The sequence below is a fragment of the Chrysemys picta genome, chromosome 22, assembly GCF_011386835.1.
Source record: "Chrysemys picta bellii isolate R12L10 chromosome 22, ASM1138683v2, whole genome shotgun sequence".
In the NCBI taxonomy this organism is placed as follows: domain Eukaryota; kingdom Metazoa; phylum Chordata; order Testudines; family Emydidae; genus Chrysemys; species Chrysemys picta.
Window position 1 is genome coordinate 7,717,266 of NC_088812.1, and position 27,127 is coordinate 7,744,392.

Genomic DNA, 27,127 nt, shown 5'->3' on the forward strand with positions numbered 1-27,127 from the left:
GTTTGCGTTGCGTCCACAGTCTGCCGGGCTCGGCCCTGACACTAGGGTGACCAGATTACATGAACAAAATATCGGGACACATGGGGGGGCAGGTCCAGAGCGCTGCTGAAGCAAAAAAAAAAAAAAGGCCCGAGCCAGAATATCGGGGCAAATGGCGTCCCAACCATACATCCATCGGGACGCGGGACAAACGACTGAACATCAGGACAGTCCCGATTTTATCGGGACGCCCGGTCACCCTACCTGACACTCGTCAATATCTGCAGCACAAGAGGGGACGCTCTGTACAGTCCTGCCTGAGAGACGTTCCCCGTATCACCCGCTCCCCCCTCAGACCCCTGCACTGAGCTGGGTAACGGGACCCAGGCGACCGGGCTCCCAGTAGCTTAACTATCACAGGCCTGATTCTCAGGCTACGCTCAGGCGGCACGGCCCCTTGAGAATCCCCCACCCTGCAAAAGGGGCCATCCCAGCTGGTGTGGAGCTGCTGTCGGGGTCCTGCACCCACCCTGCTCCTGGCCCCTGATGTAGGGGCCGAGGCCGGAGTGCCCAGCACTGCAGCTATTCCCTGCCCCCAGGGCCCATAGGGGACAGAGCGCACTGTGCTGTTTCCATGGCCCAGACGCGAGGCCCCCTCCCAGCTCAGAGGGACACTAGCAGCCCAGATGCTGCGAGCTGGGGCCAGCGACTGTCCCCTCCCCTCTCCCCAGCACATCTCTGCAGCACAAGGAGTTTGCTCCGTGGGTCTGTTTATTCCCCATCCAAGCGCCGGGCACAGGGTGAGCCCGGCCCCATGCTCTGCGGGAGCAGTCGAGGGCAGAGCCAATCAGAGGGGGGGCCAGGAGGCCATTTGGCCTGGGCCACAAGCTCAAAGGGGCCCTCAAATTTAGACACTTGTTAATTTTTTGGCATTTGATAAGTTTTGCAACTTGTTTTTATGCGCGTCCCCATCGGACCAAAACGTGACCCATGCGCTCAGCTTAGAGCTGCAAATTTAAGCAAATAAGAGATGTGATTTGGTAAAGGACATCATTTTTTTGTTAACTGATATAGATTTTGTCATATTAAAGAGTTAAAAGTATTGTCAGTTTGCCTGCATCAGTGGCTTCAGGTGAATGAACCTTCAACGTGTTGAAGCAGGTAAAGAACTATCACCGTTCAACTACGGGACAAGAGTGTTTGAACGGGCTCCCCATGCTTAATATCAACTGTGACATTGCACGAAAGCTAGACTTTTCCTCAAAAATTATTACATTTGCCCAGAAAAAGGCTAGAAAAGCATTTGTTAATTTCAAAAATATTCCAATTATGTCTCACTCTTTTTTTGGTGCCTTATTTTGTTTTCATGTGTCTTAATTTTGTATGTTTATTATGCATAGGGGCCTCAAAAGCTGGAAGTGGCTTGTGCCTCTCTGGACCTCTGAGAGGGCCTGGGTGAGGGTCATGTCTCATCACAGCCTCACTGAGGCCTCGGGCCACTGCCAAAGCCGGCAGCAGCCCAGGTGCGGCCCCTTGCTGGGAATGGGCACGAGGGGGCAGGTGGGGGTCAGGGGAGAGCTCACCCTGGCAGGTGTTCTCACTCGCGTGCGTGAAGTTGGCTTTCCCAGAGCTGGACTTGATGCAGCTGCAGGAGTAATTCCCAGGCACATTGGTGCAGTTTGCGTGGGGTCCGCAGTCTGCCGGTCTCGGGCCCTGACACTCGTCAATATCTGCAACACAAGAGGGGAAGTTTTGTACAGTCCTGGCAGGGAGACGTTCCTGTATCACCCACCTGTACTGAGCTGGGTGACAGGACCCAGGTGACCAGGCCCCTGGGAGCTTAACAATCACAGACCTGATTCTCAGCTACACTCAGGCCACACTAGGCTGCTCCGGCAGCGGAACGGCCACTCGAGAATATGGTGTATTGAAAACTGTGTTAGCTTCACAAGCTCTCACTTTATATCTGCAAGGGGCTTTCCTGGACCGGTTTGTGGGCTAGGGGACTCAGGTGACAAGCATGTGATCTGGGGTTTTCAGCCGTGTGTCTGCCGAAGGGCCAGCCTAGAGCAAAGTGGGGTTAGTTGTGCCCGTCTGCCTTCAGGAGCAGCCTGCTTTGTCTCTCTCTGTTCGGGGTCCTCGTGTGCTGGGGTTCTGGAGTCTAAGAATAACCCTGTGTTGAGCTGCAGCCTGCCAGTGAGAGGATATAAGGTTTTTTTCTAACTCTGTGTGTGTGCGGTGACCATAACAGATGGAAGGGGACATTCAGACCCAGAACAGCCACTGTGGCCGCTATGAGCCAAGCCCCAGTGGGGCCAAGATCTGGGGAGATTTTGGAGTCCATGTCTGAAGCTGAGTTGCCCAAGGGGTGGGAACACGGGGACTTGGCAGAAATCCCCCTCAGGTTCCAATCACAGAGGAACACACAGGCATTGCCAGCCTGGGTCAGCCCCAGGGCCCATCTACCCCGGTATCCCGTCTGCGACGGGTGCTACAGAAGAAGGTGTAAGAGTCCCACAGCAGCAGTCAGGGGATAATCTGCCCCCATGAAGGTCTCTCCTGGTCTCTAATAGTCGGAGGGCGGCTGAAGCCCTGAAGTGGGAGCTTTTCCCTCCCTCCCTCCCAGAATTACTGCCCATTAACTAGCACAGCTCCAGGCATTGTCATTCCCCATAGAAACAGCCGGACCCTCTTTAAAACTGACACATTCACAGCCTCCAGGCCGCGGTAGCAGTGAGTTCCAGAGGCTACTGCTGCCCCGGGTGGAGGAGTATTTCCCTGTATCTGCTTTGAATTTGCCCCTTTTCAATTCACTCCACACACTGCCCCTTGCTCATTGGTCTTTCTAAAGCTCGTGATTTTCTAAGTGAATCTGATTTTTTTAGTGCCTGGGATTGTCGTCAGGAGCTCAGCCATGCACTTGAGACCCACTGGAGCCGAGTTAAGTGCGTAGCTGGGCAGGGCTGGAGCCAAGCATGTGCTTTGCTGACTCGGGGGCTCAGGGAGCACAGACAGGGACCAGCACAAAGCGATTTAGCAGCTGGCAGCTTCCAGTGTCCCCCAGTGGAGACACCCGCATGTGGGTATCCCCTGCCAGGGGACTGGCATTGGTGCATGCGCCAGCTTCACCAGCGCAAAGGGGTCTCCCAATCCACTGCACTGCGAGCCCAGAGAGACCTCTCGGCCTGTGTCCTGGGCAAACTCCCTGCCCTGGGGGAGCGACGCGGAGCTGGTCAGCCCGGGTGTCCCCCGCCATGCCGCTGGAAGCCAGGGTGTCTCAGGGAAACCTGGGGCTGGGCTGGCAATGCCAGTCCCAGCACATGCCCCTCCCAGCACTGCCCTGGGGGAGCGACATGGAGCTGGAGCAGAGAGAGCCTGGAGCAGAGGCCTGGTACAAGGCCCGAACCAAAGTCAGCAGAAGTGATGCTCTGAGCTAAAGTCCGGCCCGGTGGGACACTGAGCCAGAAAGGGTTAAGCAACTTGCAGGCAAAATGACCCAACTTCTGCCTTTAAAGCCACACTAGAAAAGGAGCCGGGAGCTGTGTTTCTGGCTTCTCGGTGAGCAGCACGGTATCGGAGCAGCTGTTTTGTTGCTGGTTTGGTGAATCTAAGTGTTAGAACTAACCAGCAGTTTGGGGGATTGTCGGCCCCACTCTGCAGTTTGCCCGGATGGAGCAATCTCAGTGGGGCCCCCCCAGGTACCAGTCACACCCTGACACAAAGCAGAGGCTTGTCTGCAAGTTCACCGTCCGGTGCACCAACTCGGCCCCGGTATTGCCAGCATTGCTACAACCCAGTGACTGTGTAACCACATCCCAGCGCGAGATTCCCCTGCCTGGCGCACGATAAGATGGTTTGACGGGTGGGGAATGTTTTGTCTGAAGCATCAGGAGAAAGGCACAAGGGGGGTAAGAAGCATGTTGTGAAACACACAAGTAGGTTGTTTATCCCGGATGGTTTGTCTCAGTCTGTAACTGTCGGGTCCATTGTCAGAGGCAGACGTGTGGCTGTGTGTCCATGTGGCATCAATGGGCGCTGGCACCGGGCTGCATTGGCGATAAACCTGGCCAAGCACCTTTGCCACTTATCTGACTCTGTGGGCTGTCTGGGCACTTTGATGGAGGTCTGCCGGGCCGACGACCCGCCCAGAGCCGGGACAGCACACGGAGCTGACAAACACCAACCCTATGTCCCCGCCCCAGACTGCTGGAACTGGGGGTGCCTCAGGGAAGCCTGGGGCTGGGCTGGCAATGCCAGGCACAGCACATGCCCCCTCACAGCGCTGCCCACACAGGGAGCTTGTGGCAGTGGGAGGGTCCCTCGAACTAGCAGCTGCGCCCCCTGGAGGCCAGAGCAGAGCATGGCTGCCTCCCCGTCCAAGCCATAGGGGACGGGGGCGAATTCAAGAACGTTTTTGCCCAATTCCCAGAGCTGTTCCCGGGGCCACTTCCCAGGCTCAGCGGGGCACTAGCAGCTCAGATGCTGCGTGCTGGGGCCAGCAAGGGTCCCCTCCCCTCTCCCCAGCGCATCTCTGCAGCACAAGGAGTTTGCTCCGTGGGTCTGTTTCTATCCCCGAGGGTTTATTCCCTGTCCAAGCGCCGGGCACAGGGGTGAGCCCGGCCCCATGCTCTGCGGGAGCAGGCGAGGGTCACGTCTCATCACAGCCTCGCTGACGCCCTTGAGCCACTGCCAAAGCCGGCAGCAGCCTCGGTGCAGCACCAGGCCTGGAATGAGCATTTGTGTGTGCGAGGGGGGGTCTCAGCAGGTGGGGCCAGGGGAGCGCTCACCCTGGCAGGTGCTCTCATTTGCATGCGTGAAGTTGGCTTTCCCAGAGCTGGGACCATAGCCATCACTGCAGGTGCAGTAGTAACTCCCAGCCATATTTGGCCCCACAAACACCAGATCCCCCATGTGAGGGGAGGGGGGGGGAGACGTCCCCCTGGGGCTTCAGGCTCCCTGTGTGTTGGGGATGTGGGGGGGATGAAAAGCTGCCTCTCCTCTGCACCCTCCCTCCTTGTATCCCTGCGGGCTGGTGGTGGTGAGTATAGCCAGGGCTGCTCCATTCTGCTCCCGTGGCGCCAGCGAGGGTCCCCTCCCCTCTCCCAGCGCATCTCTGCAGCACAAGGAGTTTGCTCCGTGGGTCTGTTTCTAACCCCGAGGGTTTATTCCCTGTCCAAGGGCCGGGCACAGGGGTGAGTCCGGCCCCATGTTCTGAGGGAGCAGGTGAGGGTCACGTCTCATCACAGCCTCGGGCCACCGCCAAAGCCGGCAGCAGCTCCGGTGCAGCGCCAGGCCTGGAACGAGCATTTGTGTGTGCGAGGGGGGGTCTCAGCAGGTGGGGGCCAGGGGAGAGCTCACCCTGGCAGGTGCTCTCATTTGCATGCGTGAAGTTGGCTTTCCCAGAGCTGGGCTTGTAGCCATCGCTGCAGGTGCAGTAGTAACTCCCAGCCACGTTGGCGCAGTGTGTGTTGGGTCCACAGTCTGGCGGGCTCGGCCCCAGACACTCGTTAATATCTGTAATGGAAGAGGGGACGCTCTGTACAGTCCTGACAGGGAGACGTTCCTGTATCACCCCCCCCCCCAGCCCCCCGCACTGAGCTGGGTGACGGGACCCAGGTGACCGGGGTCCTAAGCGGTTAGTGATTAAGGGCCTGATCCTCAGTTACCCATTTCTGCTGCTGGAATGTCGGAAACAGCCCCCCCGAGCCTCCTGTCCCAGGTACGGGGGGTTCAGCCCCACAAACACCCAGATCCCCCATGTGAGGGGATGGGGGGAGACGTCCCCCCGGGGCTCCAGGCTCCCTGTGTGTTGGGGGGGTGAAAAGCTGCCTCTCCTCTGCCCCCTCCCTCCTTGGATCCCTGTGGGTGGGGGAAGGGAGTATAGCCAGGGCTGCCCCATTCTTCTCCCGTGGGGCCCCTCTGCCCCTGGACACCCAGGGGCTGACTAGGGCCCAGGCTGGGGTTCAGACGGGTCAGTGTGATGGGCCCCCCCACCCTGTGCCCAATTCACAGAGCCCAACACTCCTAGCTCCTGCTGCAGCCGCTCCTGCTGCTCACTCTGGAGGCCCCGGTTCGATCCCCAGGAGGGCGGCGCTCACCCGTGCTGCTGCCCCCCCTCATTCCCCAGCCGGGCTGAGCCCCCCCTGAAGGCCCTGCAGTCAGTGGAGTTGGCTGCTCCGGCACTTAATGCCCTGCTCTGTCCCAGCCCCCAGGACAGCGTGGGAGCCCCGTTACCGTCACAGATCTCCGTTGTGTCATTGAAGAAGCGATTCCCATGTGACTGGTATCCATCCAGGCAGGTGCAGTGGGTGTTGTTCACACACTTGGCGTTTGCTGGGCATAGCATATGGTTGTTGCAGTCCCCAGTGGTACCTGCAGGGGCGGGAACAGCTGGGCAGGGTCAGCCAGTGCAGAGCGGCTCCCTCCCGCCCCCCCCCACACACACAGTGGGATCGACTCCTTTCACACAGCCCATTTGCTGATTTTCGTCCCTGGGCGCCTGGCAAACAGCTCCGACGCCATCCACCGCCTGGCAACAAGCTGCCCTCAGCTGCACAGGGGCCTTGGCTCCCCGGGGTGCCCCCGGCACAGACAGGCAGAGCCGCCGGAGCCAGGCATCGGTGAAAGTGAAACATTTTTGATCTCACCCAATTTTTCTCCCTTTTGTTGCTGTCGTCGTTAGTCTTGTTAGCGTCAATTTCAAACCCAAACCTCGCTTCCAACCGGAAATCGGGAATTATTTCATCTCCTCCCCAGCCCCGCCATTTTATCCCAAGTAAAACCAAACATTCCTCTGAACCGAATCAGCATTTTCTGGCAAAAAATGGGTCCTTGGGAAGTTCCTGCCCGGCTCTGCTCTGGATTGACAGAGAGTGGAGTCGGGCGCGAGGCTAGTTTGGATCCTGAGCTGCCTCCCATGACCCAGATTGTGACCTGCCTACGGGGGCTCCTGGATCCTTTAGCTGCCCGGTGTCTGGGGCTCCGCTGGGATCCGACCCTCTGGCCAGCGTGAGGGGAAGGATCCCAGTGCAGCTTAGCCGGCTGCAGGGCTTGGGATGGGAGCAGACGGATCAGGGTGGGTGCAACACTGGGGGATTCGCAGCAGAGCTGGGCTCGGGGCGCAGAGTCCGGATCCCAAACACCCCACAGCTGGGCACGTGGGTCCCAGGTTTCAGTTCAGCCCAATTTTAAAGGGCGGGACACCTACAAATGCCACTTCTAACGTCTGAGCCATCAGGGGTTTGATTCGGGCTGGTCAATAACACGGCCCTAAGCTACAAAGGGGATCTGCCCCTCACTCCAGCCCCCAGTGTAGAGCCCTGGGCCCCAGTGTCTATTCTCTGCTGGCCACGGGGCTGGGAAGGGAAGGGGAGGGCTACACAGGGGCCTTCTCCTCTACCCTGCACGCACCCACCGTGCTCTATAAACCCACCCCAAGACACCCACGCCAAGGGGCTGCTCCCGGCTTGCCAGCCCCCTGACTCTGCTCTCCTCCCACAAGGGAAAGGGACCGGAGGGGGCGGAGGCTAGAGACCCCGGGCAGCTGGGAGCGCTGGGGAAGGTTAGCCAGGAGGAGTCAGACTTACCTTGTCCGCCATGATTCTGGGCCACAGTGCCCCCCAGGCACAGGGCGATGCAGAGCCCTGGAAGGCAGAGACAGGGTAAGGCACCATGGGCAGATGATAACCGCCACTCAGCTGCACACACACCCAGCCGCCCCCGTCCTGCCAATCCTGGGCCAATGGCCAGTCAGTGCCCTGCTGATGGTGGAATTAAAAATGCAGAAACCTGGTGCTCTGGGAAATCAGCCCCAGCTGGGATCCCTGTTCATATTTTTACCTGATTCCCGTTGGGAACTGGACTTTTGGCCAGGGCAACTGGGTCTTTATTGTGTGTATTAGCAACAAAGACCAGGAGCCCCCATTGTCAGGGCTGGATTTACATTTTGGGTGCACCTAGGCACAAGGGCTCGGCGGTCTCCCCCCGCCCCCGGCTTGGAGGCGGCTTGGAGGTTACCCCTGCTGCCCGGAAGCTGTTAACTGCCACGGGCTGTGCGGGATCCCCACCACTTTTAAATTTTAGGTGCTGCCCAGACCCCCCTCCGCCAACTGCCCAGCGCCCCCCACCCCCTCTGCCCAGAGCTGCCCCATGAACTCCCCCAGAGACCCACTCTCCCAAGCCCTGCCCCCTGGCCCGCACTCACTGGCCCCCCTGGGAGGTGACACGGTTTGCCGGGCGGAGCGTGGAGCGCTCCAGGAACAGGCTGTGTGGGGGTCTCGCCCCCTCAGCCGACTCTGCCCCCTGCTGGCACCTGAGAGCAGCAAAGTTTGAATTTTTAGGAGCCCCATAGAATGCCTCCTGTGCCTCATCAGAAATCCGGCCCTGCTCATCACGCTCGGTGCTGCACATACACACAGTGAGCCATGGCAATAGGCAATATGCAGAGGGAGGATGGGGAAACTGAGGCACAGCGAGGGGTAATGACTTACCCAAGGTCACCCAGTGCGTCCATGCAATGGACAAACCCACTTGGAAAGGGGAAGCACCGAGGGCGGGATGGGGCGAAAAGACAACACAGGCTGCTGTTGATCTGCTTTTCACTCAGGTATCGGCCCAGATCCGCCCCCTCCTGCTGGTGTTTATTTATAGCCTGCTACTCTGAGTCATTAACCACACGCCGGTGCGAAGAACCAGATGATAAAGGACCCGGGGCCGAGTGCCCGAGGTGATGTGCAAAGGGGAAGCACAGCGGGCTGTGGAACCCCATTGTGCTTTCCTAGGAAGGGAGCTAGGAAGGGGGCGCGGCTTTGAAATTCAGCTCCGGTTGACCTCCCCTGGTTCCTCAATTGTCCCCCAAGTCCCCATAGTGCCTTAGCAGGATAATTACCCACATGCCAGTCACATGCACCGCACACGCTAGTGCTCACATGCACACACACTCAGGCATGCACACAAACGTGCACACGTGTACTGCACACTCATGCACGGGCACAGAGGTACAGACACGTATGTTCACACATACCGGCAGCCTGCTGCAGCATCAGATGCAGGGACAAGGAGCCCCTAGGACCCTCCCTGCTGCTCAAACACCAGCCAGGCTGGAATGGAGGGAGAATCCTTCAAACCCTCCCGCCGGCGAACAGCTGCCGTGACTCTGCCCAGAGAGACGTGATCGTGGGGCCCGGCCCCTCTGCCCCCCCAGGGACGTGGCCAGAATCCCCCATGCAGTCCCCCCCCGCACCACTACCACCACCACCATCAGCCCCAGTGCAACCGTCTTAGCAGGGAATCCGTCCTCCCTCCCCGAGTATCCCACAGCCAGAGCTCCTGCCCCGCTCCCCACAGCGCCCCCTGCTGGGTCAGCCCAGGACTGCAATAATAACACTCCAGCACTTTAACCAGGGCTTGCTGCTGCTGCCCCTGGAGTCCCGTGTAGCCGGCAGGAGCCGGGGTATCGCGCCACTCCCAGGCTGCCCCCTCAGACGGCAACGGCCGGGCGGTGACCACTACCAGTGAGCGCTGTCCCCTCCCACCGCGCCGGGAATCATGAAACAATCTCATCCACGAGCTGACGCAGACACTCGAGAGACCCGAACTCCCCCGCCCCCTGGATTCCCACCTGAACCCCCTTGACTCCTGCATCCAACCTGCCCCCCCTTGACCCCAGATTCCCACCTGAACCCCCTTGACCCCTGCATCCAACCTCCCCCCCTTGACTCCGGACTCCCACCTAAACCCCGAAACTGGCCCCCCTGCTCTCTGGGTCCCACATGGCCCCCAGACCTCCGGACTCCCACCTACCCCCTGGGTCCAACCTGTCTCCCCTGCTCTCTAGGTCCGAACTGCCCCCTCCTGGGTCCGACAAGCCCCCCCGCCTCCAGCTCTCTGGATCCAATACACTATCCTGGATCTAGCACACACACCCCGCCGACCCGATGGGGACTCATCCCATATCCTGTGCTCCCAGGTACGATCCAGCGCCCCCTTTCAGGTCTGCCACCACCACAGACACACCCTGGCTCCCCTGACGTTTTAAGGCCCCATTGCGGGGAAGGGGGGTGATGACTCATATTGCTCCCCCGGGAATGTCTCAGGCTCATGTCTCAGCTGGAGGCGGGCGCACAGAAGAACTGTCCCTTTGTCCCATCTGGCCCCTCCAGGCCTTGGCCAGCAGCTGCCTCCCAATGGCCAAGACCATTTTCCCAGGGGGCATAGGGTGACCAGATGTCCTGATTTTATAGGGACAGTCCCGATTTTTGGGTCTTTTTCTTATATAGGATCCTATTACCCCCCACCCCGTGTCCCGATTTTTCACACTTGCTGTCTGGTCACCCTAAGGGGGCAGAAGGGATGAAAAGGAACATTCATGGGGGGGGGGTGTCAGGAGCTGCGCTTAAAGAGACAATGCGCAGCTAGCCAGGGGGGCCCCTCCCTCCGCCCCCCAAACAGCCCCGATCCTGCCCCTCGGCAACCACAGCAGAGACACCCCTGGCTGTTCGGGGCGGGGGAATCTGAGCATGGAAAGTTTGGGAGTGGGCTGGGGAGCAGGACTGGGGCCTCACCGAGCAGAGGGGGATGGGGAGGTGAACGAGAGAGGAGCGAGGTGAGGGGCAGGAGATGTGCCCAGATCCAGCTGCAGGTCTGCGCGGAGTCACCCCAGGGAGGGATCTGACCCACAGCCTGGGTACAGGAGAGGCCACGCTAACTCCTGGGGTGCTAGGGGGCCATGGGGAGGGGGGGGAACAGCACCCAGACCAGACCTTTCACCCCCAAGGGACCCCTGGCGCTTGGCACCATCAGTCCGGGGGGTGCAGGGTGGGCAGAGTCTCCTCTTACTGCCCCCAGGAGTCACCCCATTGTAAACCAGGCCCAGTTACCACCACCTGTACTGAAGCTCTTAGTTCTCCTTTCCTGCGTGGGGGTGTAAATCTGGAGTAACCTCCTGTGAAACGGTGTGAGGGATGGATCAGGCCCTGTGGCCTCCCCCCTACCTGCACGGACTGTCAGGCACTCGGGGACCCCCCTGACACAGCCCCATCGATACCATCCCAGCCCCGAGGATGCCCCGCCCCCGAGGTCAGTCTGGGGGTGGAATCAGAGCCGCCCCCCACCTCTGGGGCGCTGGAGGAACAGAGGCTGGCGCTGAGAAATGATCCCGGAATAAACGGGTGATTCTGCCCCTGACGCAATGGAAAGGGCCCGACTCCCGCAGCCGCGGCCCTAGACAAAGTGCAGACAGTCCCCGTCTTTGCCCTCCTCCACGCCGGACAGACGTGCGCTCGCCCTGGGGCGCTGGATCAGAGCCACCGCAGAGCCCGGCTGCTGGCGGGAGGGAGGGATCCGGGCTGGCGTCAGCCTGGGCCCAAACTCTGGGACAGGAGAGCATCCCAAGGGGTGGGGGGCTGCTCTGGGAATGTAATGTGGAAAAGTGACTCACACACACACACACACACACACACACACACACACACACATGTGTCAGGCAGATCCACCGACTGGAGTGACGGGCACACAATGCGCTCAACGCCGGCACGAACACACCCCAACCCGGCAGAGCCAGCCCGGCTACCGGCGGACGAGCCGAACTCTCATCCGGATCCAGCATCCTCAGACTGAATCGTTAGCCCCAGCTCAGTCGGCTGCACCTGCACAGACCTGGGAAGGTCAATGGGGCCATTAGGGGCATGGAGAGCACCATGGGGCGGGGAGGGGGGAGCAGGGCCATGCAGGGGTCACCAAGGGCAGGATTTCCCTCGTAGACCCTTGTCACAATGCACCAGGCTCGCCCAGGGGTGACTGACCCCCCCCCATCTGTTTACTGAGTGCCCCTCCCAGCAGCCGCCCCACTGCAGGATAACAGCCTACTCCTCTGCATGCCGAAGGCGCTCCTCCCTTAGCCCACCCCGCTGGGCTGCTCTGCTCTGTGCTGGAGCTGGACTCTAAGAAACAACAACCGGAGGCTCTGGCCTCAGGAGAACGATGCCTCCTGGGGCCACAAGGGGTTAAGATGACAGAGCCTTGCGGGGGTGGGGTGGGGGCTAAGCCCCCCCCCATTTCCTGGCCTGCAGCCCCCCAGAGGCAGCCTGCACAGCTGGGTTGATTTAGCTCTGCACAGTCTGGGCTTCGTTTCTCAGGCAGGCTCAGCTGCGGTTTCCTCTGGAATCTGCTGCCCCCGGGGTGTCCCCCTTCCCCTGACGCACACGGGGTCCCGGCAGTGGGCGCCGCTTCCCAGATGGGGCCGGAAACGCCAGCCAAGTCCCTCCAGCGCTGGGGTCTGGTGGCCGGCGGCCATGGCTGGTCAATCTCTCTCTAGGCTCTCTGCGGGTCCATGAACCCCAATCCCTGGTGTGCAGGCAGGAGCCCGGACCGGCTGCTGCTCAAATTCCAACCCAGGAGCTGCTGGCTGGGACCAGCTGGGGGCCGTCTGCAAAGGGCCCCATGGCGTTCCCACCCCCGGCCGAGCAGCCACGGCCCCAGGGGCCCGCAGGCCCCCAGCAGCACCCCCGCTCTCGTGCAATCAGACATGCAGGGCTGGGCTGGCCCCTGTGCTGAGGCAGGACCAGTTCATCCCTAGCCCATCCCTGTAGGGGTTTGTCCAACCTGTTCTTAACCCCCCCAGGGCTGGGGTCTCCACAGCCGCCGCTCTGCCACCAACAGAAGTTTGTCCAATAAAAGAAATTACCCCTCCCCCCGTCTCTGAAATCCTAGGGCCGACAGGGCTGCACCACCACGGCAAACGTACAGGTAGGAAGGCCCTTCCGTGGACATCTCCGGCCTCTTTGTAACAGCCCTCAGCGTATTTGAGGGCTGTTCTCAGGTCCCCCCTCAGTCGTCTTTGCTCAAGACTAAACATGCCTCATGTTTTAACCGTTCTGCACTGGTCTTGTTTGCTAAATCTCTGATCATGTTTGTGGCTCTCCTCTGGCCTCTCTCCAACGTGTCCACATCTTCCCGAAAGCGCAGCGCCCAGAACTGGACACAGGAGTCCAGCTGAGGCCTCGCCAATGCCGAGCAGGGCGGGACGATCACCTCCCGTGTCTTACAGAGCAGTGGTTCTCAGCCAGGGGTACAGGTACCCCCGGGGGTACGCACAGGTCTGCCAAGGGTACATCAACTCATCTAGATATTTGCCTAGTTTTACAACAGGCGACAGAAAAAGCACTAGCGAAGTCAGTACAAACTAAAATTTCACACAGACAATGACTTGTTGATACTGCTCTATGTGCTCTACACTGAACTGTAAGGACAATATTTATATTCCAATTGATTTATTTTATAATGATATGGTAAAAATGAGACACTCAGCAATTTGTCCGGAGTAGTGTGGCTGTGACGCTTTTATGTCTGATTTTGTAAGCAAGCAGTTTTTAAGTGAAGTGAAACAGAGTACGCAAGACAAATCAGACTCCTGGAAGGGGCACAGGGGTCTGGGAAGGTTGAGAGCCCCGATACAGAGGACGCTGCTATCCGTTTTGCACGAGGGGAAAGACAAAGAGCAGCAGGGTGGTTTGGGGATTAAGGCGCTGGGCTGGAACTCTGGAGATCACCCCTCAGTTCTCTGGTTCGTCCGCAGACTCCCTGGACAGGTCACTGCCACCTGCCGTGCCTCAGTTTCCCCATTTGTAAAACAGGGATAAGGCTCTGATTTGTAAAGGTAGTGAGGTGTCTAACTCCCATTGATTTGACAAAAAAAAATCTGCCCCAAGGGCCTTCCTTTGTCTAGCTCTTTGGGGCAAGGGCTGTCTGTGTCGCGCCTGGCACAGCAGGGCCCCGAGCGCGGGTGGGGTCTGTGCAGCACCCGGCACATGGGCCCCCCCAGCTCAGTCGGGGTCTATAGCTGCTACCATAATACACCTAATGCAAGAGAGGAAGTGACCTGACCCAGTCTCAGTAGAAAGGCCAAAGACGGACGGCACCTAGAGACCCAACACCCAGGACTGAAGCAGAAGGGCCGGGGGCGGGGGGGGCTGGGGGAGAAAGGAGGGGGGCAGTAGTTTGCAATGCCAATGGAGCGAGGCTGTCACCCCAGCTGGGGGGCTGGCCCCATGGACTCCCATGGAGCGAGACTGTGGGATCTGGGGGAAGTGCCAAGGCCGGCTCTGTTGTGAAAACATCCGGGTGGTAACTAGGGGTTTTACTGGTTCCCTTTTCACGAGGCCACTTATCTCCTGGCTACTTCCCCCCACTTCTCTGAAGGGCAGGACTCAAGCGGTGTCGAAAGCCCTGAGCCGTTAGGGGCTGCAGTGGGGCAGGTTGCTAACAAGGCTCGCTGAGGTCATCCCAGATACAAGGGCTGAGCACAGAGCCTGTCCCACTAGGGAGCCTGGCCCTGCGGCGGCGGTTGTGAGGGACCCTGGTGCTAGTGCCTGGGTGTGCGAGGACACCCAGGGGCTGGGGATTCATAGAATCATAGAATATCAGGGTTGAAAGGGACCTCAGGAAGTCATCTAGTCTAACTCCCTGCTCAAAGCAGGACCAATCCCCAACTATTTGGTGCGAGGGACCCTGGTGCTAGTGCCCGGGTGTGCAAGGACACCCAGAGGCCAGGCAAGGGGTCAGACTGGTTCAGAATTTGCCCAGGGCTCCAGCGAGTGACTGGATCTGGGTCCAGTCACGATATGGTGCTGCAGGTTCAGCCAGAGCCTCCCTCGCTCACAGCCCCCCCCATGGACAGCCAGGTCCTTTCCAGAGCCGGCTGCAGGCCTCTAACCATCATTAATTCCTCTCTTTGCCCTGCACTTTGGCCCGCTGTGTCTCACGGAGCTGGGGGAGGAGGAGGACTGGGCTCTCTAGAGCCATCACCATTGTCTTTGTTAGCAATCACTTTATGAGTTGGGCTAGGTCAGGAAATTCCTATACACTGGGGTGGGGTTGGGTGGGAACTCAGTCTGACAGGGCACTGGGAAGAACGGAGCTAGCATGGCAGGGTTGGGTGACCTTGGGGAAGTCACGTTGCTGCTCTGTGCCTCAGTTTCCCTTTCTGCCCCATGTCTAATTAGACTGCGAGCTCTTTAGGGGAGGCATATTGTTAAAGGGACTCAGCGCCCACTGCATGTCTGCACTGCACGTGGCACAATGGGGGACCCCGATTTCAGGCCAGGTCTGTGCAGCCCCCGGCCTAACGGGGATGGGGGGCCCTATACTGGGCGGGGCCTCTAGTCCAGGGGTTCTCACCTCAGAGTGCGGCCACCAACTCCTGCTGGTGGCCGTTCTGACAAGCCCGTCTCTGTCCCCGCCCCGGGGAAGGTGGGTCGGGAACTCACCAGCCGCCTGCGGAGTCCCGGCTGGGTGGGGGGAGCTGCCTAGGGGAGCGCCCTGGCGACCGGACGCAGCCGCTGCCTCCACTGAGGAGAGCCGTCTCGAGCGCCACGCACGCCGGCCCCACGTGTCTCCAGAGGTGCTGCCCGGAGCATCTCGCTGCCCTCGGTAACAGCTGTTCAGCTGGACGCTGCAGGGGGGGCCGCTGCTTTGCCCCCCCAGTCTCCACTTTGGAGGCTGCCGTGGCCGTAAAAAAATCCACTGGTGGCAGCATCCGGCCACGGCAGCCGCATTTGAGAAACGCTGGTCCACCCACTACACAGGAGAGGTTAGACAGACAGACAGATGGACCAGAGCTGCAAGACAGACAGGTGAGCCAAGCAGGCGGCCTGGTTTCCCAGTGGGCAGAGCTGGGGATTTCCCCCCTTTCCCCCATCCTGGGTGCCCCTGCCAGACATTTCCAGGTCTCCAGCCATTCTCCAGGGAGCCTTGCCCAGCTCTCCACTCAAGGAGCAACAAAATCATTATCCCCTTTTCACAAGTGGGGAAATTGAGGCCCAGATGAGCAGGCAGGTCACTCAGTGGGGGTGTCAGAGCTGGGGTTACACAGGAGTCCAGACTCCCGGACCCACCCTGCGCTAATCTGTTAGACCTCACTCCCCTCCAGAGGTGGGGACAGAACCTAGGAGTCCTGACTCCCAGCCCCCTCTGCTCTAACCACTAGGTGTTAGTGTGTGGACAGGGGTTGAGTTAGGGGGAGCTGTGTCTCCTGTTAACTCACTAGGGAAGACAAGCCCTTAGAGCTGGATTGGCCAATGAGATCCAAGCACGGGGGGTGGGGGAGGTGTCTGGGCCACCGGGGAATTTGACCGCAAAACCTTTTACAAATCTGCCTCTTGGTGCCTTTGCCGGCACTTTGCATCCTCTCCGTTTCACAGCCCCTCCCCGCCCTCCGGCCCCAGCCTGTTCCTTATTCTGAGGTCTTGTCAGAAACCCAGCCTGCCTGTCAGTCTCCTCAGGGGTTGTGTGGATCTGTCGCTCAGCAACAGCGGAGAGGAACCCCCCCCCCCCTGAACTGGGAGTTGCAGTTGTAAAACCACAACATTTGGATGGTGGGGGCGGGGGAGGGGGAGCTGAAAGGCAGCCTTTGAATTGCACTAGACGACAGGTGTCCCCGGGAAAGGTTAAGATCTGCATCCGCGCAGCACCAGGCCAGAGCCCAGCTGGGGTCCGGCAGTCATAGCGCAGCCGGGTCAATGGGCCAGGTTCCCAGCTGGCGTCAATCAGCATCGCTCCATTGGAGTCAGTGGGGTCACTTTACATCTGCTGGGGACCGGACCCCATTGTCTCATTTGTAACCCTGGGAACATAGGGAGGAGCCATTCCACTTTAGGGGGCCAGACTCTGATCTCGGCTACACCAGAGGGAATCTAGAGTAACTAGTAACATCAGGGCATAATGCTGGCTGGAGGCAGCACCGCCTAGCAGCTCGGCCACAAGACTAGGAGTCAGGACACCTAGGTTCCAGTCCCACCTCTTCCACTGGCTTGTTGGGTGACCTTGGGCAAGTCACTTTCCGCCTCGGTTTCCCCTCCCACACGTTATCGATGTAGCTTGCAAGCTCTTCAAAGCAGGGGCTGTCTCTCTTAGGTGTCTGTGCCACACCCACCACCTTTGGGACCCCTAGATCTTGGGCAGGGTCTGTGCAGCACCCATGACAATAGGAGCCTCCGATCTTGGGTGGAGTCTCTGAGTTTCTGTAATCTAAGTAATAAGAGTGTGATAGCCAAACCAGACACTGGTGTGAATCCACTGGCATAACTGGAGTGACTCTGGATTTATGTAGAGGGGCAATAAGAAGAGGATCGGGCCAGATTTTTGAGAGCTGGGCTCCCACCAATAACAATGGAGACTTCCTCTGCCCACGCTTTCCTTCCCACCGAGCAGAATGCCGGGCGCTGGACACGTGGGCAGAGCGAGATGCCGGCTGACCAAATCCACCCCGGTCTCGTATTAATACTCAGGCCCCTGAAATAAAGAAGGCAGCTGGAGGCAGAAAATATCCCCGGCTGGGGGCAGAGGAGACGGGGGCCGGGAGCGAGGGCTCCATTGTGGAATGGGGCCAGGCGGAGACACCGGGGGCGATTGGAGTCAGAGTGGCAGCATTCTGGGAGCGCTGGCCTGTGCGATTCGCTTCCTGACCGGCCCCATTAGTCACCAGGAGAAACGTTCACAGCAGGGTCAGTGCCTGGTGCTCAGCGGTTATTGAGACGGGAGCCTTGTGCCCCAGTGACCTCACTCCTCTACCCACCAGCCCACACACGTGCAGCTCACAGGCTGGCAAAGTGCCCAGCGAGGTGCTGTTTGCCCGGGACACGGGAGCTCTGGAGCAGCCCCACCACTCTCAGGAGGTCAGGGCAGGAACCCCTGAGCTGGGCGGGTGACGCAGAGCCCCCGTGGGCAATCCCCTGCCCCTCCCTCCTGGGACTGCTGGCCTGTGGGAGGCAACAACTTTCCCCAACCCCACTGGTCCCACACTCCCAGCCGTACACCGAGCAGCGACTCCCGGTCCCGGCCTTCCCAGCCGAGCAGATGCTGAGAGCCCCCTCCATGCACCCGGCCTAGGCGGGGGCGGCGGCAGCTGATGCAGCGCCCCCTCCCCCCCCGCGCAGGTGCCTTTGGAAAGTCCCTGCTCCTTGAAAGAGGCAGGAAACTCACTGCACTTCCCCCCCCTGCACCCCTCAGGAGCCCAGTCTCGCCGCTGCTTCAAACCACAGCCCTGTGCGAGGAGCCCTGCTCTAACCGCTACACCACACTGCCCTCCCAGACCTGGGGCTAGATATAGGAGCCCTGGCTCCCAGCCCCCCTGCTCTAACCACTATACCACACTACCCTCCCAGAGCTGGGGCTAGAACCCAGGAGCCCTGGCTCTCCCCCACCTGACACCAGTCCCCTCTCAAAGAGGACACTTCCACCCCTCTTCTTGGAATCAACCTCTGACGTTCTGGGCAAGGCCCCAGCGGGTGTAAACCGGCCTAGCCCTATTGAGCTCAATGGAAGGAGGCCGATTCACACCAGCAGGGCTCTGCCCCCCTGTGCTTTCCTCTGCCCTGGGTAGTTTCCAGGAATCGCTATCGCCTCAGCATCTCCCTGCTACTGAGTAACCCCACGGAGATCCGGAGAACTCCCCCCCCCCCCGATACTGTATCTGCCTTTCTGCCCAGCCCCCACATCTCACAGTGGGGGCCTGATCCCCCACGTGGGCCCAACAACCACTGATCTGCCCCTTGTGTCATCAATTCCACCAGCACCAAGTGGAGGTGGTGCCTGCGCTGCTGCCATGGTGACCTGGGAGAATTACCCCCCCCCCCCCCCCCCCCCGCCACGCTGGCTCATGCTCACTCTGCCCAGGTGCCAGCCCTGGCACAAGACGAGCGGGTTTTTAGAGGGGAGGAGGAGAGGTTACGGGACCCGTCATTTTCCCAGACCTCTCACCATTTCCCCACAACTCATCACCCGCCTTTCACTTTTGCTCTTGATTTCGAAATCAGCCGTGCAACGCCTCACCCGGCAAAACAATGCTCGCCTCCCCCCACGCCCCCCGCCAGGTTAACTCATCCACCAACTCCCCCCCCGAAAGATACAAGGTGCCCCTCCCCCAACACACAGCCTCCCCGCCAACCCCTGGAGATACAACCAATCCCCACCCTGACCCCCAGCCAGCCATTTCTCCCAAAGCTCCGGGTCCCGATACAGGAGACAAAGGGCATCACGGTGCTGCCGACACTTGTGATTTTACCACCAGCCTCGTGACAGTTGTTGCTTTTCTGAAAGCCCCAGCTTCTGGACTCCTGGGATTCTGAGGATCTGGGCTCTCATTAAAAGCAAGTTTCTAACCTTCTGGATGGCAGAGTGGAGCTCAGAAATGTGACACCCCCCCACAGGGTTACGAGACTGCAAGGAACCAAAATGTTGCAATCTCACTATCTTTTTCAAGCCACTCATGATTTTCGAGGGCCTGTCTCAATGCTTCAAGGCTTGGGGCAGCAAGGCTGGAGTTAGTATTACATGTATTATGGTAGCGCTTAGCCTGGGACTGGGTCCCCATTGTACCAAAAGATGGCCCCTGGCAAAGAGGAGACAGTCCAAGGAGGAATCTGTCGACAGATCCCAGCAGCTCAGTTCCCACCCAGGACCGTAGCTCAGGACGCTGCGTGAGACTAGACACGTTCGCTACGTCAGTTCTCTCGTTACAGCCCTGCCAGCCAAGAGGCGATGGGGAGAGATGCTGCCAGGCCAAGGCTGACACCCGGACACGAGCGCTGCCGGCCCCTCTCTGACGGCATGTTGGCGGCACTTCGGCCCCATCCAGCCCTAAAGCGCTTCATGGGCATTCACAGCCCACATGGCTCCACCTGCTGAGAAAGGCGCTGCCACCAGCCCCATTTTACAGGTGGGGAAACTGAGGCACTGAGAGACAACTCACCCATTGTCTCCGAGCAAATGGCAGCTGGGAAGAGAACCCAGGAGTCCTGGCTCCCAGCTCTCTTCTCTAACCACTAGAGAGCCGGGAGGAGAACCCAGGAGTCCTGGCTCCCAGCTCCCCCCACCCCTCGCTTTATGAAATAAGGAAATCAAATGCAAAAAACAAAGCCACTGATCAAACAAATGGCTGGCACCAATCCTACCATCACAGCTTGTATTTATTAGCCATACTGCTGTGGCACAAAGGCCCCATTGGACCAATTTTGGCACCTACAAGCCTTGGCATTGAGAGCCAATGACCCAAACAGAAAAGCCAAGTGAAGGACCATTCACCCCATTTTACTGCTGTGGAAACTGAGGCACAGAGCGATTCAGTGCCAGAGCTGAGAATTGAAGCTGGATTTTCCCTGTACCAGTGTAGCTCCTGAACCACTCGGGCACCTGTGCCACACAGCACCTGCCAGCTGGGCTGTGCCACACAGATCTAAGGAGGCATCAAAGATAACAGCAGCTACAGGAGCTCAAACTCCCCCTGGATCCAATCCTGAGCCCATCGCACCAGCAGGACAGCGCCTGCCACCAACGGGAGCTGAGTTGGAACATGCAGTGCAGGATCCAGCCCCCAGCTGGGGACCCACGTGCCAAACTTGGGCACCTGAAATCAGGCCCCTAAATCCACATCAAGGCTCCTAAGATAGCTGGCCTGGCTGGCTGGTTCTGCCCAGATTCTGCAGGATCTGGGAATGCTCGTTATTAAGTGAATTACGGTAGCAACTATCAGCCCTGACCAAAATTGAGGCCCTATTGTGCCAGGGGCTGCACAGACCCAGAGCGAGAGACAGCCCCTGCCCCAAAGGGCTCCCAGTCTCAACTGACAAAACGCAAGTGGGGAAACTGAGGCACAGAGCAGGGAAGCGACTTGCCAAATCCGTGGCAAGAACCCAGGTGTTCTGACTCCCGCGCCGACACTCTGCTGACTAGACGGCGCTGCCTGCCTACGAATCGCAGCCCCTTTGTAAGTCAGGCTTCTCGTTTCAGGAGCCTAATCTGGATTGAAAACCAGACCCCGCAAAGCTCTGGAAAGGTGGGTGGGCACAGACCCAGAGCAGCACCAATGTCTCCCTCTCCCTCCCTCCTTTCCCAGAGGGCGGCTGGACTGGCAGGGCCAAGTAGGGCAAGGAATGCTTCATTTTATTAATCACTTGGCACAACATGGACAGAAATATTTCTGAAAACGAGGCTTCTCTGCTGGTGTCACAGGCGTGGCACGCCCCCCCCCCCCCCCCCGGGATGTAGGATGCACGGAGGGGCAGGGCACTGAGTATCCAACAGGATCCAGATCTTTGTACAGCCAGCCACTTAGACAAGAACTCACGACCAACACCCCTCCCCCAGCTGTGGGGATAGAACCCAGGAGTCCAGGCCCCCAGCCTCCCCTGCTCTAGCCACTAGACCCCACTCCCCTCTCACTGCTGGGATAGAACCCAGGGTTGCTTCTAGCCCTGAAGGCATCTAAATCCAGGCAAATGCTCCTATAAGTGAAACACATAAGAACATAAGAACGGCCCTACTGGGTCAGACCAAAGGTCCATCTAGCCCAGTGTCCTGTCTTCCGACAGTGGCCAATGCCAGGTGCCCCAGAGGGAATGAACAGAACAGGTTATCACCAAGTGATCCATCCCCTGTGGCCCATTCCCATCTTCTGGCAAACAGAGGCTAGAGACAGCATCCCTGTCCATCCTGGGTAATAGCCATTGATGGACCTGTCCTCCATGAATGTATCTAGTTCTTTTTTTAACCCTGTTATGGTCTTGGCCTTCACCACATCCTCTGGCAAGGAGTTCCACAGGTTGACTGTGCGTTGTGTGAAGAAATACTTCCGTTTGTTTTCAACCTGCTGTCTATTAATTTCATTTGGTGACCCCTAGTTCTTGTGTTATGAGAAGTAGTAAACAACACTCCTTATCTACTTTCTCTACACCAGTCATGATTTTATAGATCTCAATCATATCTCCCCTTAGCTGTCTCTTTTCCAAGCTGAAAAGTCCCAGTCTTATTAATCTCTCCTCATATGGAAGCCGAAGACTTCAAAGACCCCAAAGCAAAGGACCCCGACCCACATTCCAACCCGCCCCCTCCCCATCCAGCCTCCTCTGAACCCCGGGACACCAGGCACCCAGCTCCTGATGCTGCAGCTCCCAGCTCCGAGGTGGATCCCACGCTCCAGCACCACCCACAGCCCAAAGGGGACGCGACTGCAGATGCATCAGTGGCCAGTGGGGGTGGGGAAGGTGACCCTGGAACTTCCCCTGCTCCCAAAGATCAGATCAAATCTGGATTGGAGGGGGGGCTTACTGAACCCAGGATGACTCGTGACCAGAAAAGCTGGGAAGGAGGGGAATGGGGGCATTTGGGGCACCTCCACCTGGGATGCGCCGACACTGCAGGCCAGGGGTAGAGCCAGGACACATGCAGGCAATTGCATCCAGCCTTCTGTCCTGTCATTAACCACTCAGGACTCGTCTGAGGGTTCGGAGGCAGCCCACAGACAACACCAGCACCCCACCCCCCGCTCTGATAGGGCCTCATACCCAACGATTCCTCTCTGAGGGAAATGCAAAGCCTGATCAACTCAAAAGGGTCCCCAAAAGGCTTTCAAACCTGGTCCCTGTGCCTCTCCACCCCTGGTATAAAGTCCAGCTGATACACCCCGGACAGCACAGTTTACAAACCCCGGGAAATCAGTTACCAAACCCTGCTTCTGTAGCCTGAGGGAACAGGGTCTAGTAGTTAGAGCTGGGGGGCAGGGGGGAGCTCGTTGTCAGGACACCTGGGTTCTATTCCCAGCAGGGAGAGGGGAGTGGGCTCTGGTGGGTTAGAGCAGGGGGGTTAGAAGCCAGGACTCCTGGGTTCACTTCCCAGCACCAGAACTATCTTGCCAGGAGCCTGGATAAACCACTTAGCCTCTGTGTCAAAGAAGGATCATCTCTCTCTGGAGTACAAGCCAGGATAGGACAACCTGTGATCCCCCCCCCACTCCCCAGTAACACGCTGCTCCCCAGGGAGTCAGAGATGAGCCCAGCCCAGCCGGACATAGAGCACAATCCTCTATTGCCCTGGACAGCCCAGCAGATCCCTGCCCCGCCAGACACAAGTGTCCTGGTCCCGTTCACACCAGCACGGGATCCAGGAGTCACTCCACTGGAGTCACACAAGGGGAAAACGTGTGGGAGCAGAATCGGGCCCAGTTGCTCCAGATTTCCAGCAGGGGGAGGGGAGAAGCAGCCCCCGCCGGCACTGGCTGGGCCCGATCCTGCCTCCCTCGGTCACAGCGCTGTAAAGGCAGCGGGTGTCAATGAGCGTCACTCCCCTGGAGTCCAGGCAGCAAAATTCACCAACCGGGGCCCTGCTCCGGCCCCTGGACTCGGAGCCCAGCCCGCGGGGATCCCAGCTCTACCGGGGGCCGGAGCACGGCGGAGCGACACCGGAGTCACTCCCCCAGATTGACACCCGGGGAACCGGGAGCCCGGGCCGAGCACATGGTGGAGCCGGGGGCGGGGCCGGGATCGGGGGCTCACCGAGGGGCAGCAGGCGGCGAGCCGGGTCCATGCTGCGGGGCGAGGGAGTCCAGCGAGCGGCGAGCACCGATCTGCAGCCAGAGGGCAGCGCCCCCGAGCAGGGCCGGCTCTGTGGGGCCGGGGGGCCCCGCCCAGGAAGGCTGGGACCGGAGGGAGGGGGGAGTTATTCTCTGCTTAGCAGACAGGGCTGGGTTGGAGATCCGGCGCGGGGGGAGGAGAGCGGGATCGGGGGAGGGGAGGGCTGTGTGTGGGGAGATGGGAGGAGGAGACCTTGGGGGAGGGGGAGCTGTGGGGGTGACAGAAAAGGGGGGCAGTTGACAGGCCGGTGCGGGCAATATTTTAACCAGGGGTCCCACTAAATGACAGACCCCGGTCTGGGCTGAGCCCCCATCCCAGGGGGGCTCGCGGGGGCGGGGCATGGATTCGGTTCCCGTTTACACAGTTGTCCCCAACCAGACAGCGACATGGGGCAACTGGGGCGCCCCAGGGGCTGCTACAGCGGGTGTCTGCCCAGGTCTCGAGGTGCAGAGTGCGGGGCAGAAGGAGCCCCCCTTCCTGGGGTTAGCAATGGGGGAGACCAGGGGCAGAGGTGCCTGGGGAACACCTGAAGATGGGATGGCGCAGGGGGCTGGATGGGTGTGGGGTGCTGGATAGATTGATGGAGGGGGGAGGGGGTGTGGCTGCAGGGAGGTGGGGAAGGTGAGTGGATGGAGGGGTGTGTAGGGGATTGAGGGAGGTTGGCTGGGAGGGAGGGGTTTGGTGTATATGGGGATATCTGCTTTGGAGACCAAGGTGCTGGGCTCCCATCCAATCTGACACACCACAGACACTGTTCTAAACTCCTCAGGCCCAGGGGACCCTTCTTTGGACCAAAGACACCCCTACCCCTGGACGCATCCCCTGAGATGGCCCCAGGAATGACCCAGCAGGGCCCGTACCAGCCCGGCCTCCAGCCCCAAGCTCATCTCCAATCCATGCTACCACTGCTCCTGTCTGTGCTGCCCCCCCCCATACACCCCTGTTGTCACCCCTCGTGCCTCCTGGAACGCAGCCCCAGCACGGTGCGGAGCCCAGATTAGCAGGGTCGGGCAGCCGGGGGCTGTTTTTCCCCCTTGGAGCGCAACAGCTGAAGAGCTGATGACATTCCAGCCCAGCTGGGGCCAGATTCAAAGCCCATCCAAGTCCCGGGAACAGCCCCCCCAGTGCAGAGACATCCCGGGGCAGATCTGTGCTTGGCTGGGAGCTCACGACCTGCACTCACCCCCACCATTACCTGTAAATCCCTTCAGTCTTGTGTTGTTAACCCGGGGAACTCCCTGCCACAGGAGAGTGGGGAAGACAAGAGCATCCCAGGGATCGGAAAGGACTGCAGTATTGATACGGGGCAATGCGGCTGTCCAGTGTGATGCTCTTCGTGAGGAGAGAGCGATGGTAAAGAAGGGACTAGAACCCACAAGTCATGATGCCAAGTCCCCCTGCTCTGCTCTAACCACTAGACCCCACTTCCCTCCTCAAGCTGAGATTAGAACCCAGGAGTCCTGACCCCCAGCCTGCTCTCACCCCACAGGCTGCCTCCTGCTTGGCAGGGTCATGCCCTTTGGGATGTGGGCAGCGGTTCAGGTCAGGTTGCTGAGGCCCTGTGGCTGGAGCCCGGGGGATCGTGTCACTGCGGGGATATCCTGGCCACCCCTTGGGCAAGCACCAGAGACGTCATGGAAACATTGCCCCAGCAGAAACAGGAACTGGCGGGTGAGATCAGATGGGGGATGGGGGTGGGGAGAATGTCCAGCTGTGGGGCACCAGGCTGGGATAGCAGGGGCCTGTGAGTCAGGACTGAGGGGCATCAGCAAAGTTGGGGGACAGGGCTGGAATAGTGGGGGGCTGCGGGTCACAGTCCTCCGCCCTAAAATACTCTGCAGAGCTGGGCAGCTCTGGCACAACCCAACCCCCCTTTGGACCCCCCATCAATACACCCCAACCCCTGGTACCCCCCAAGTGTACTCTGACCCCCCCACCAACAGCTCAAATACACCCCATCTCCTCTGCCCCCACATTCCCCCCCCAGCCCCCTCCCCACGGTATTGGGGGTCAGGCCCCAGCAGCAGGGCTCTCCCCAGTGGGAGGTTAGAGGCCGGGTGCCCGGGGCCCTGTGTCCCATCAGGGGCAGGTTTCCTGATTGCGATTGTCATTCTGTGAAGTTCCTCAAACCCCCTCCTGCCCCAGTCGGCCCCGGGCTTTTTCCAGGGACAGTTTCATGCCAAGGGGATCAGTTTCCCCGGCGGGCCTGGATTTCGTGTGGGAACTGGCGCTGACCCTGCTGCTCCGGAACCAGGCAATCAAACCACAAACCAACCCCGGCCCCAGGGGTTCATGCTTCACTGGAGCGAGAGAGACCGACAGTAAAGAGAGATGAGCGCCAAACACTGCGGCTAGGCCCACGGGCCCGATCCTGAGATAGGCCCCCAGTGACTACAGAGGAGAGGGGACGTGACCAGGGCAGTGGGGGCAGCACCCCCAGCAGCACAGCGCCCCCTGGTGCCAGGCTGAGGTGTCTATGGGGAAAGGGCACAGCCAGGACACAGGGAACGGCACTCCAGCAGCACAGCGCCCCCTGGTGCAGGAGCTGGGGGACAGGGAAACAGGGCATCCCACAAACAGGGCCGGGGGGTGCAGTCTTTGGAAATCAGAGCCACAAATTGGATCTATCTACCCGCCCGGACCAGGGTCTAATTTTGTCCAGCATCTTCTACGTTTCTGGTGCAAATGACAGACGGGAAATAAGGGGCACATTTTTAACAGTGTGGAGAACGAAGCCTTGGAACAACTTACCAAGGGCCATGGTGGATTCTCCCTCACTGGCTATTTTTAGATCAAGGCTGGATGTTTTTCTAGCAGATCTGCTCCAGTTCCCACAGGAATTAAGCCGGGGAAGTCCTGGGGCCTGCGTTATGCAGGCAGTTAGATGGGATGGTCACACTGGTCCCCTCTGGCTTTAGAACGTACGAACGGTGCTAGGTGCTGTACAAACCCACACCCAGAAATCCAGCCACCCATCGGCTGTAGATGAAAGGAAGGTGGAGGTTTGTGTCTTCTCGGTTCTGCCTGTGGTTGTCACACCTCAGCCCCTCAGAGAATCACCAGCGCAGCTTGCAAACCAGGCGATCTTCTAAAATCAGAACCACTGGGCTCTGTTCATTTGCCATCTGCCTCCCAGTCAGTTTCCAGCCCAAATTGGGTCCTGCACAAAGCATCATGTGGGCTGCCCCACTTATCCCACTGGTCAGCACGTCTTCCAGGATGTGGGAGATCCAGGTTCTAATCTCCACTCTGCCTGATGCAGCACAGGGCTCACAAGCAAGCACTTTATGGGATATTCAGAGCTGGGGTGTTCTCACCCTCTCCTCTGGAAGCCGTTCTCCTCTGTAGAAATACTTAAATCACATTGGAGCAGGGGGACAGGAGCTGAGCTAGCAAGTAATTCTCAATTGCAGCCCAGAGTTTCCCAGAATGCACTGGGACAAACTCCGGCAGCAAGGAGGAGGCAGGTGGAAAAGGCTGCTGTGTGGACACCAGCCTGCGTGTGGTTAGTAGGTCAGCTGAGAGAGTCACAGCCAGGGCACAAGGCCTGGACACGAACGTGTCTACTGCAAAGCAATGGGATTACAGTGTATTGTGCTTGCACCTCTATAGTTGCACAGTGCCCTTGGAGCCTAGTGTAGTTGCACTGGTAGCATATTGTGTTTGCACACTTGCACTTTCAGTGGGGTGTGCTTGCACGGCTGTCGTTATACTTGTGAGCTTGCCAGGTTGTCATACAATTCCACTTT

General features: G+C 59.3%; 1 protein-coding gene across 12 annotated transcripts in view; it reads right to left on the reverse strand.

The window, feature by feature from the left end:
- Positions 1–23,486, reverse strand: part of LOC101943218 (adhesion G protein-coupled receptor E5) — a 76,077-nt gene extending 52,591 nt beyond the window's left edge. For 3 of the 12 annotated variants that reach the window (XM_065576158.1, XM_065576161.1, XM_065576160.1), the window contains exons 1-5: positions 23,301–23,484; positions 7,566–7,622; positions 6,214–6,351; positions 5,338–5,493; positions 1,563–1,709 (exon numbers count right to left, since the gene is read on the reverse strand). In XM_065576158.1, coding sequence (XP_065432230.1) covers positions 1,563–1,709; positions 5,338–5,493; positions 6,214–6,351; positions 7,566–7,622; positions 23,301–23,331 — 529 coding nt within the window. In that variant the 5' untranslated portion in view covers positions 23,332–23,484. Of the gene's footprint in view, positions 1–1,562; positions 1,710–4,766; positions 4,883–5,337; positions 5,494–6,213; positions 6,370–7,565; positions 7,623–23,300 lie in introns of those variants that run through there. The other 9 variants (XM_065576151.1, XM_065576153.1, XM_065576152.1 and 6 more) reach the window with 6 other exon arrangements.
- Between the last annotated feature and the right edge of the window lie 3,641 nt (positions 23,487–27,127).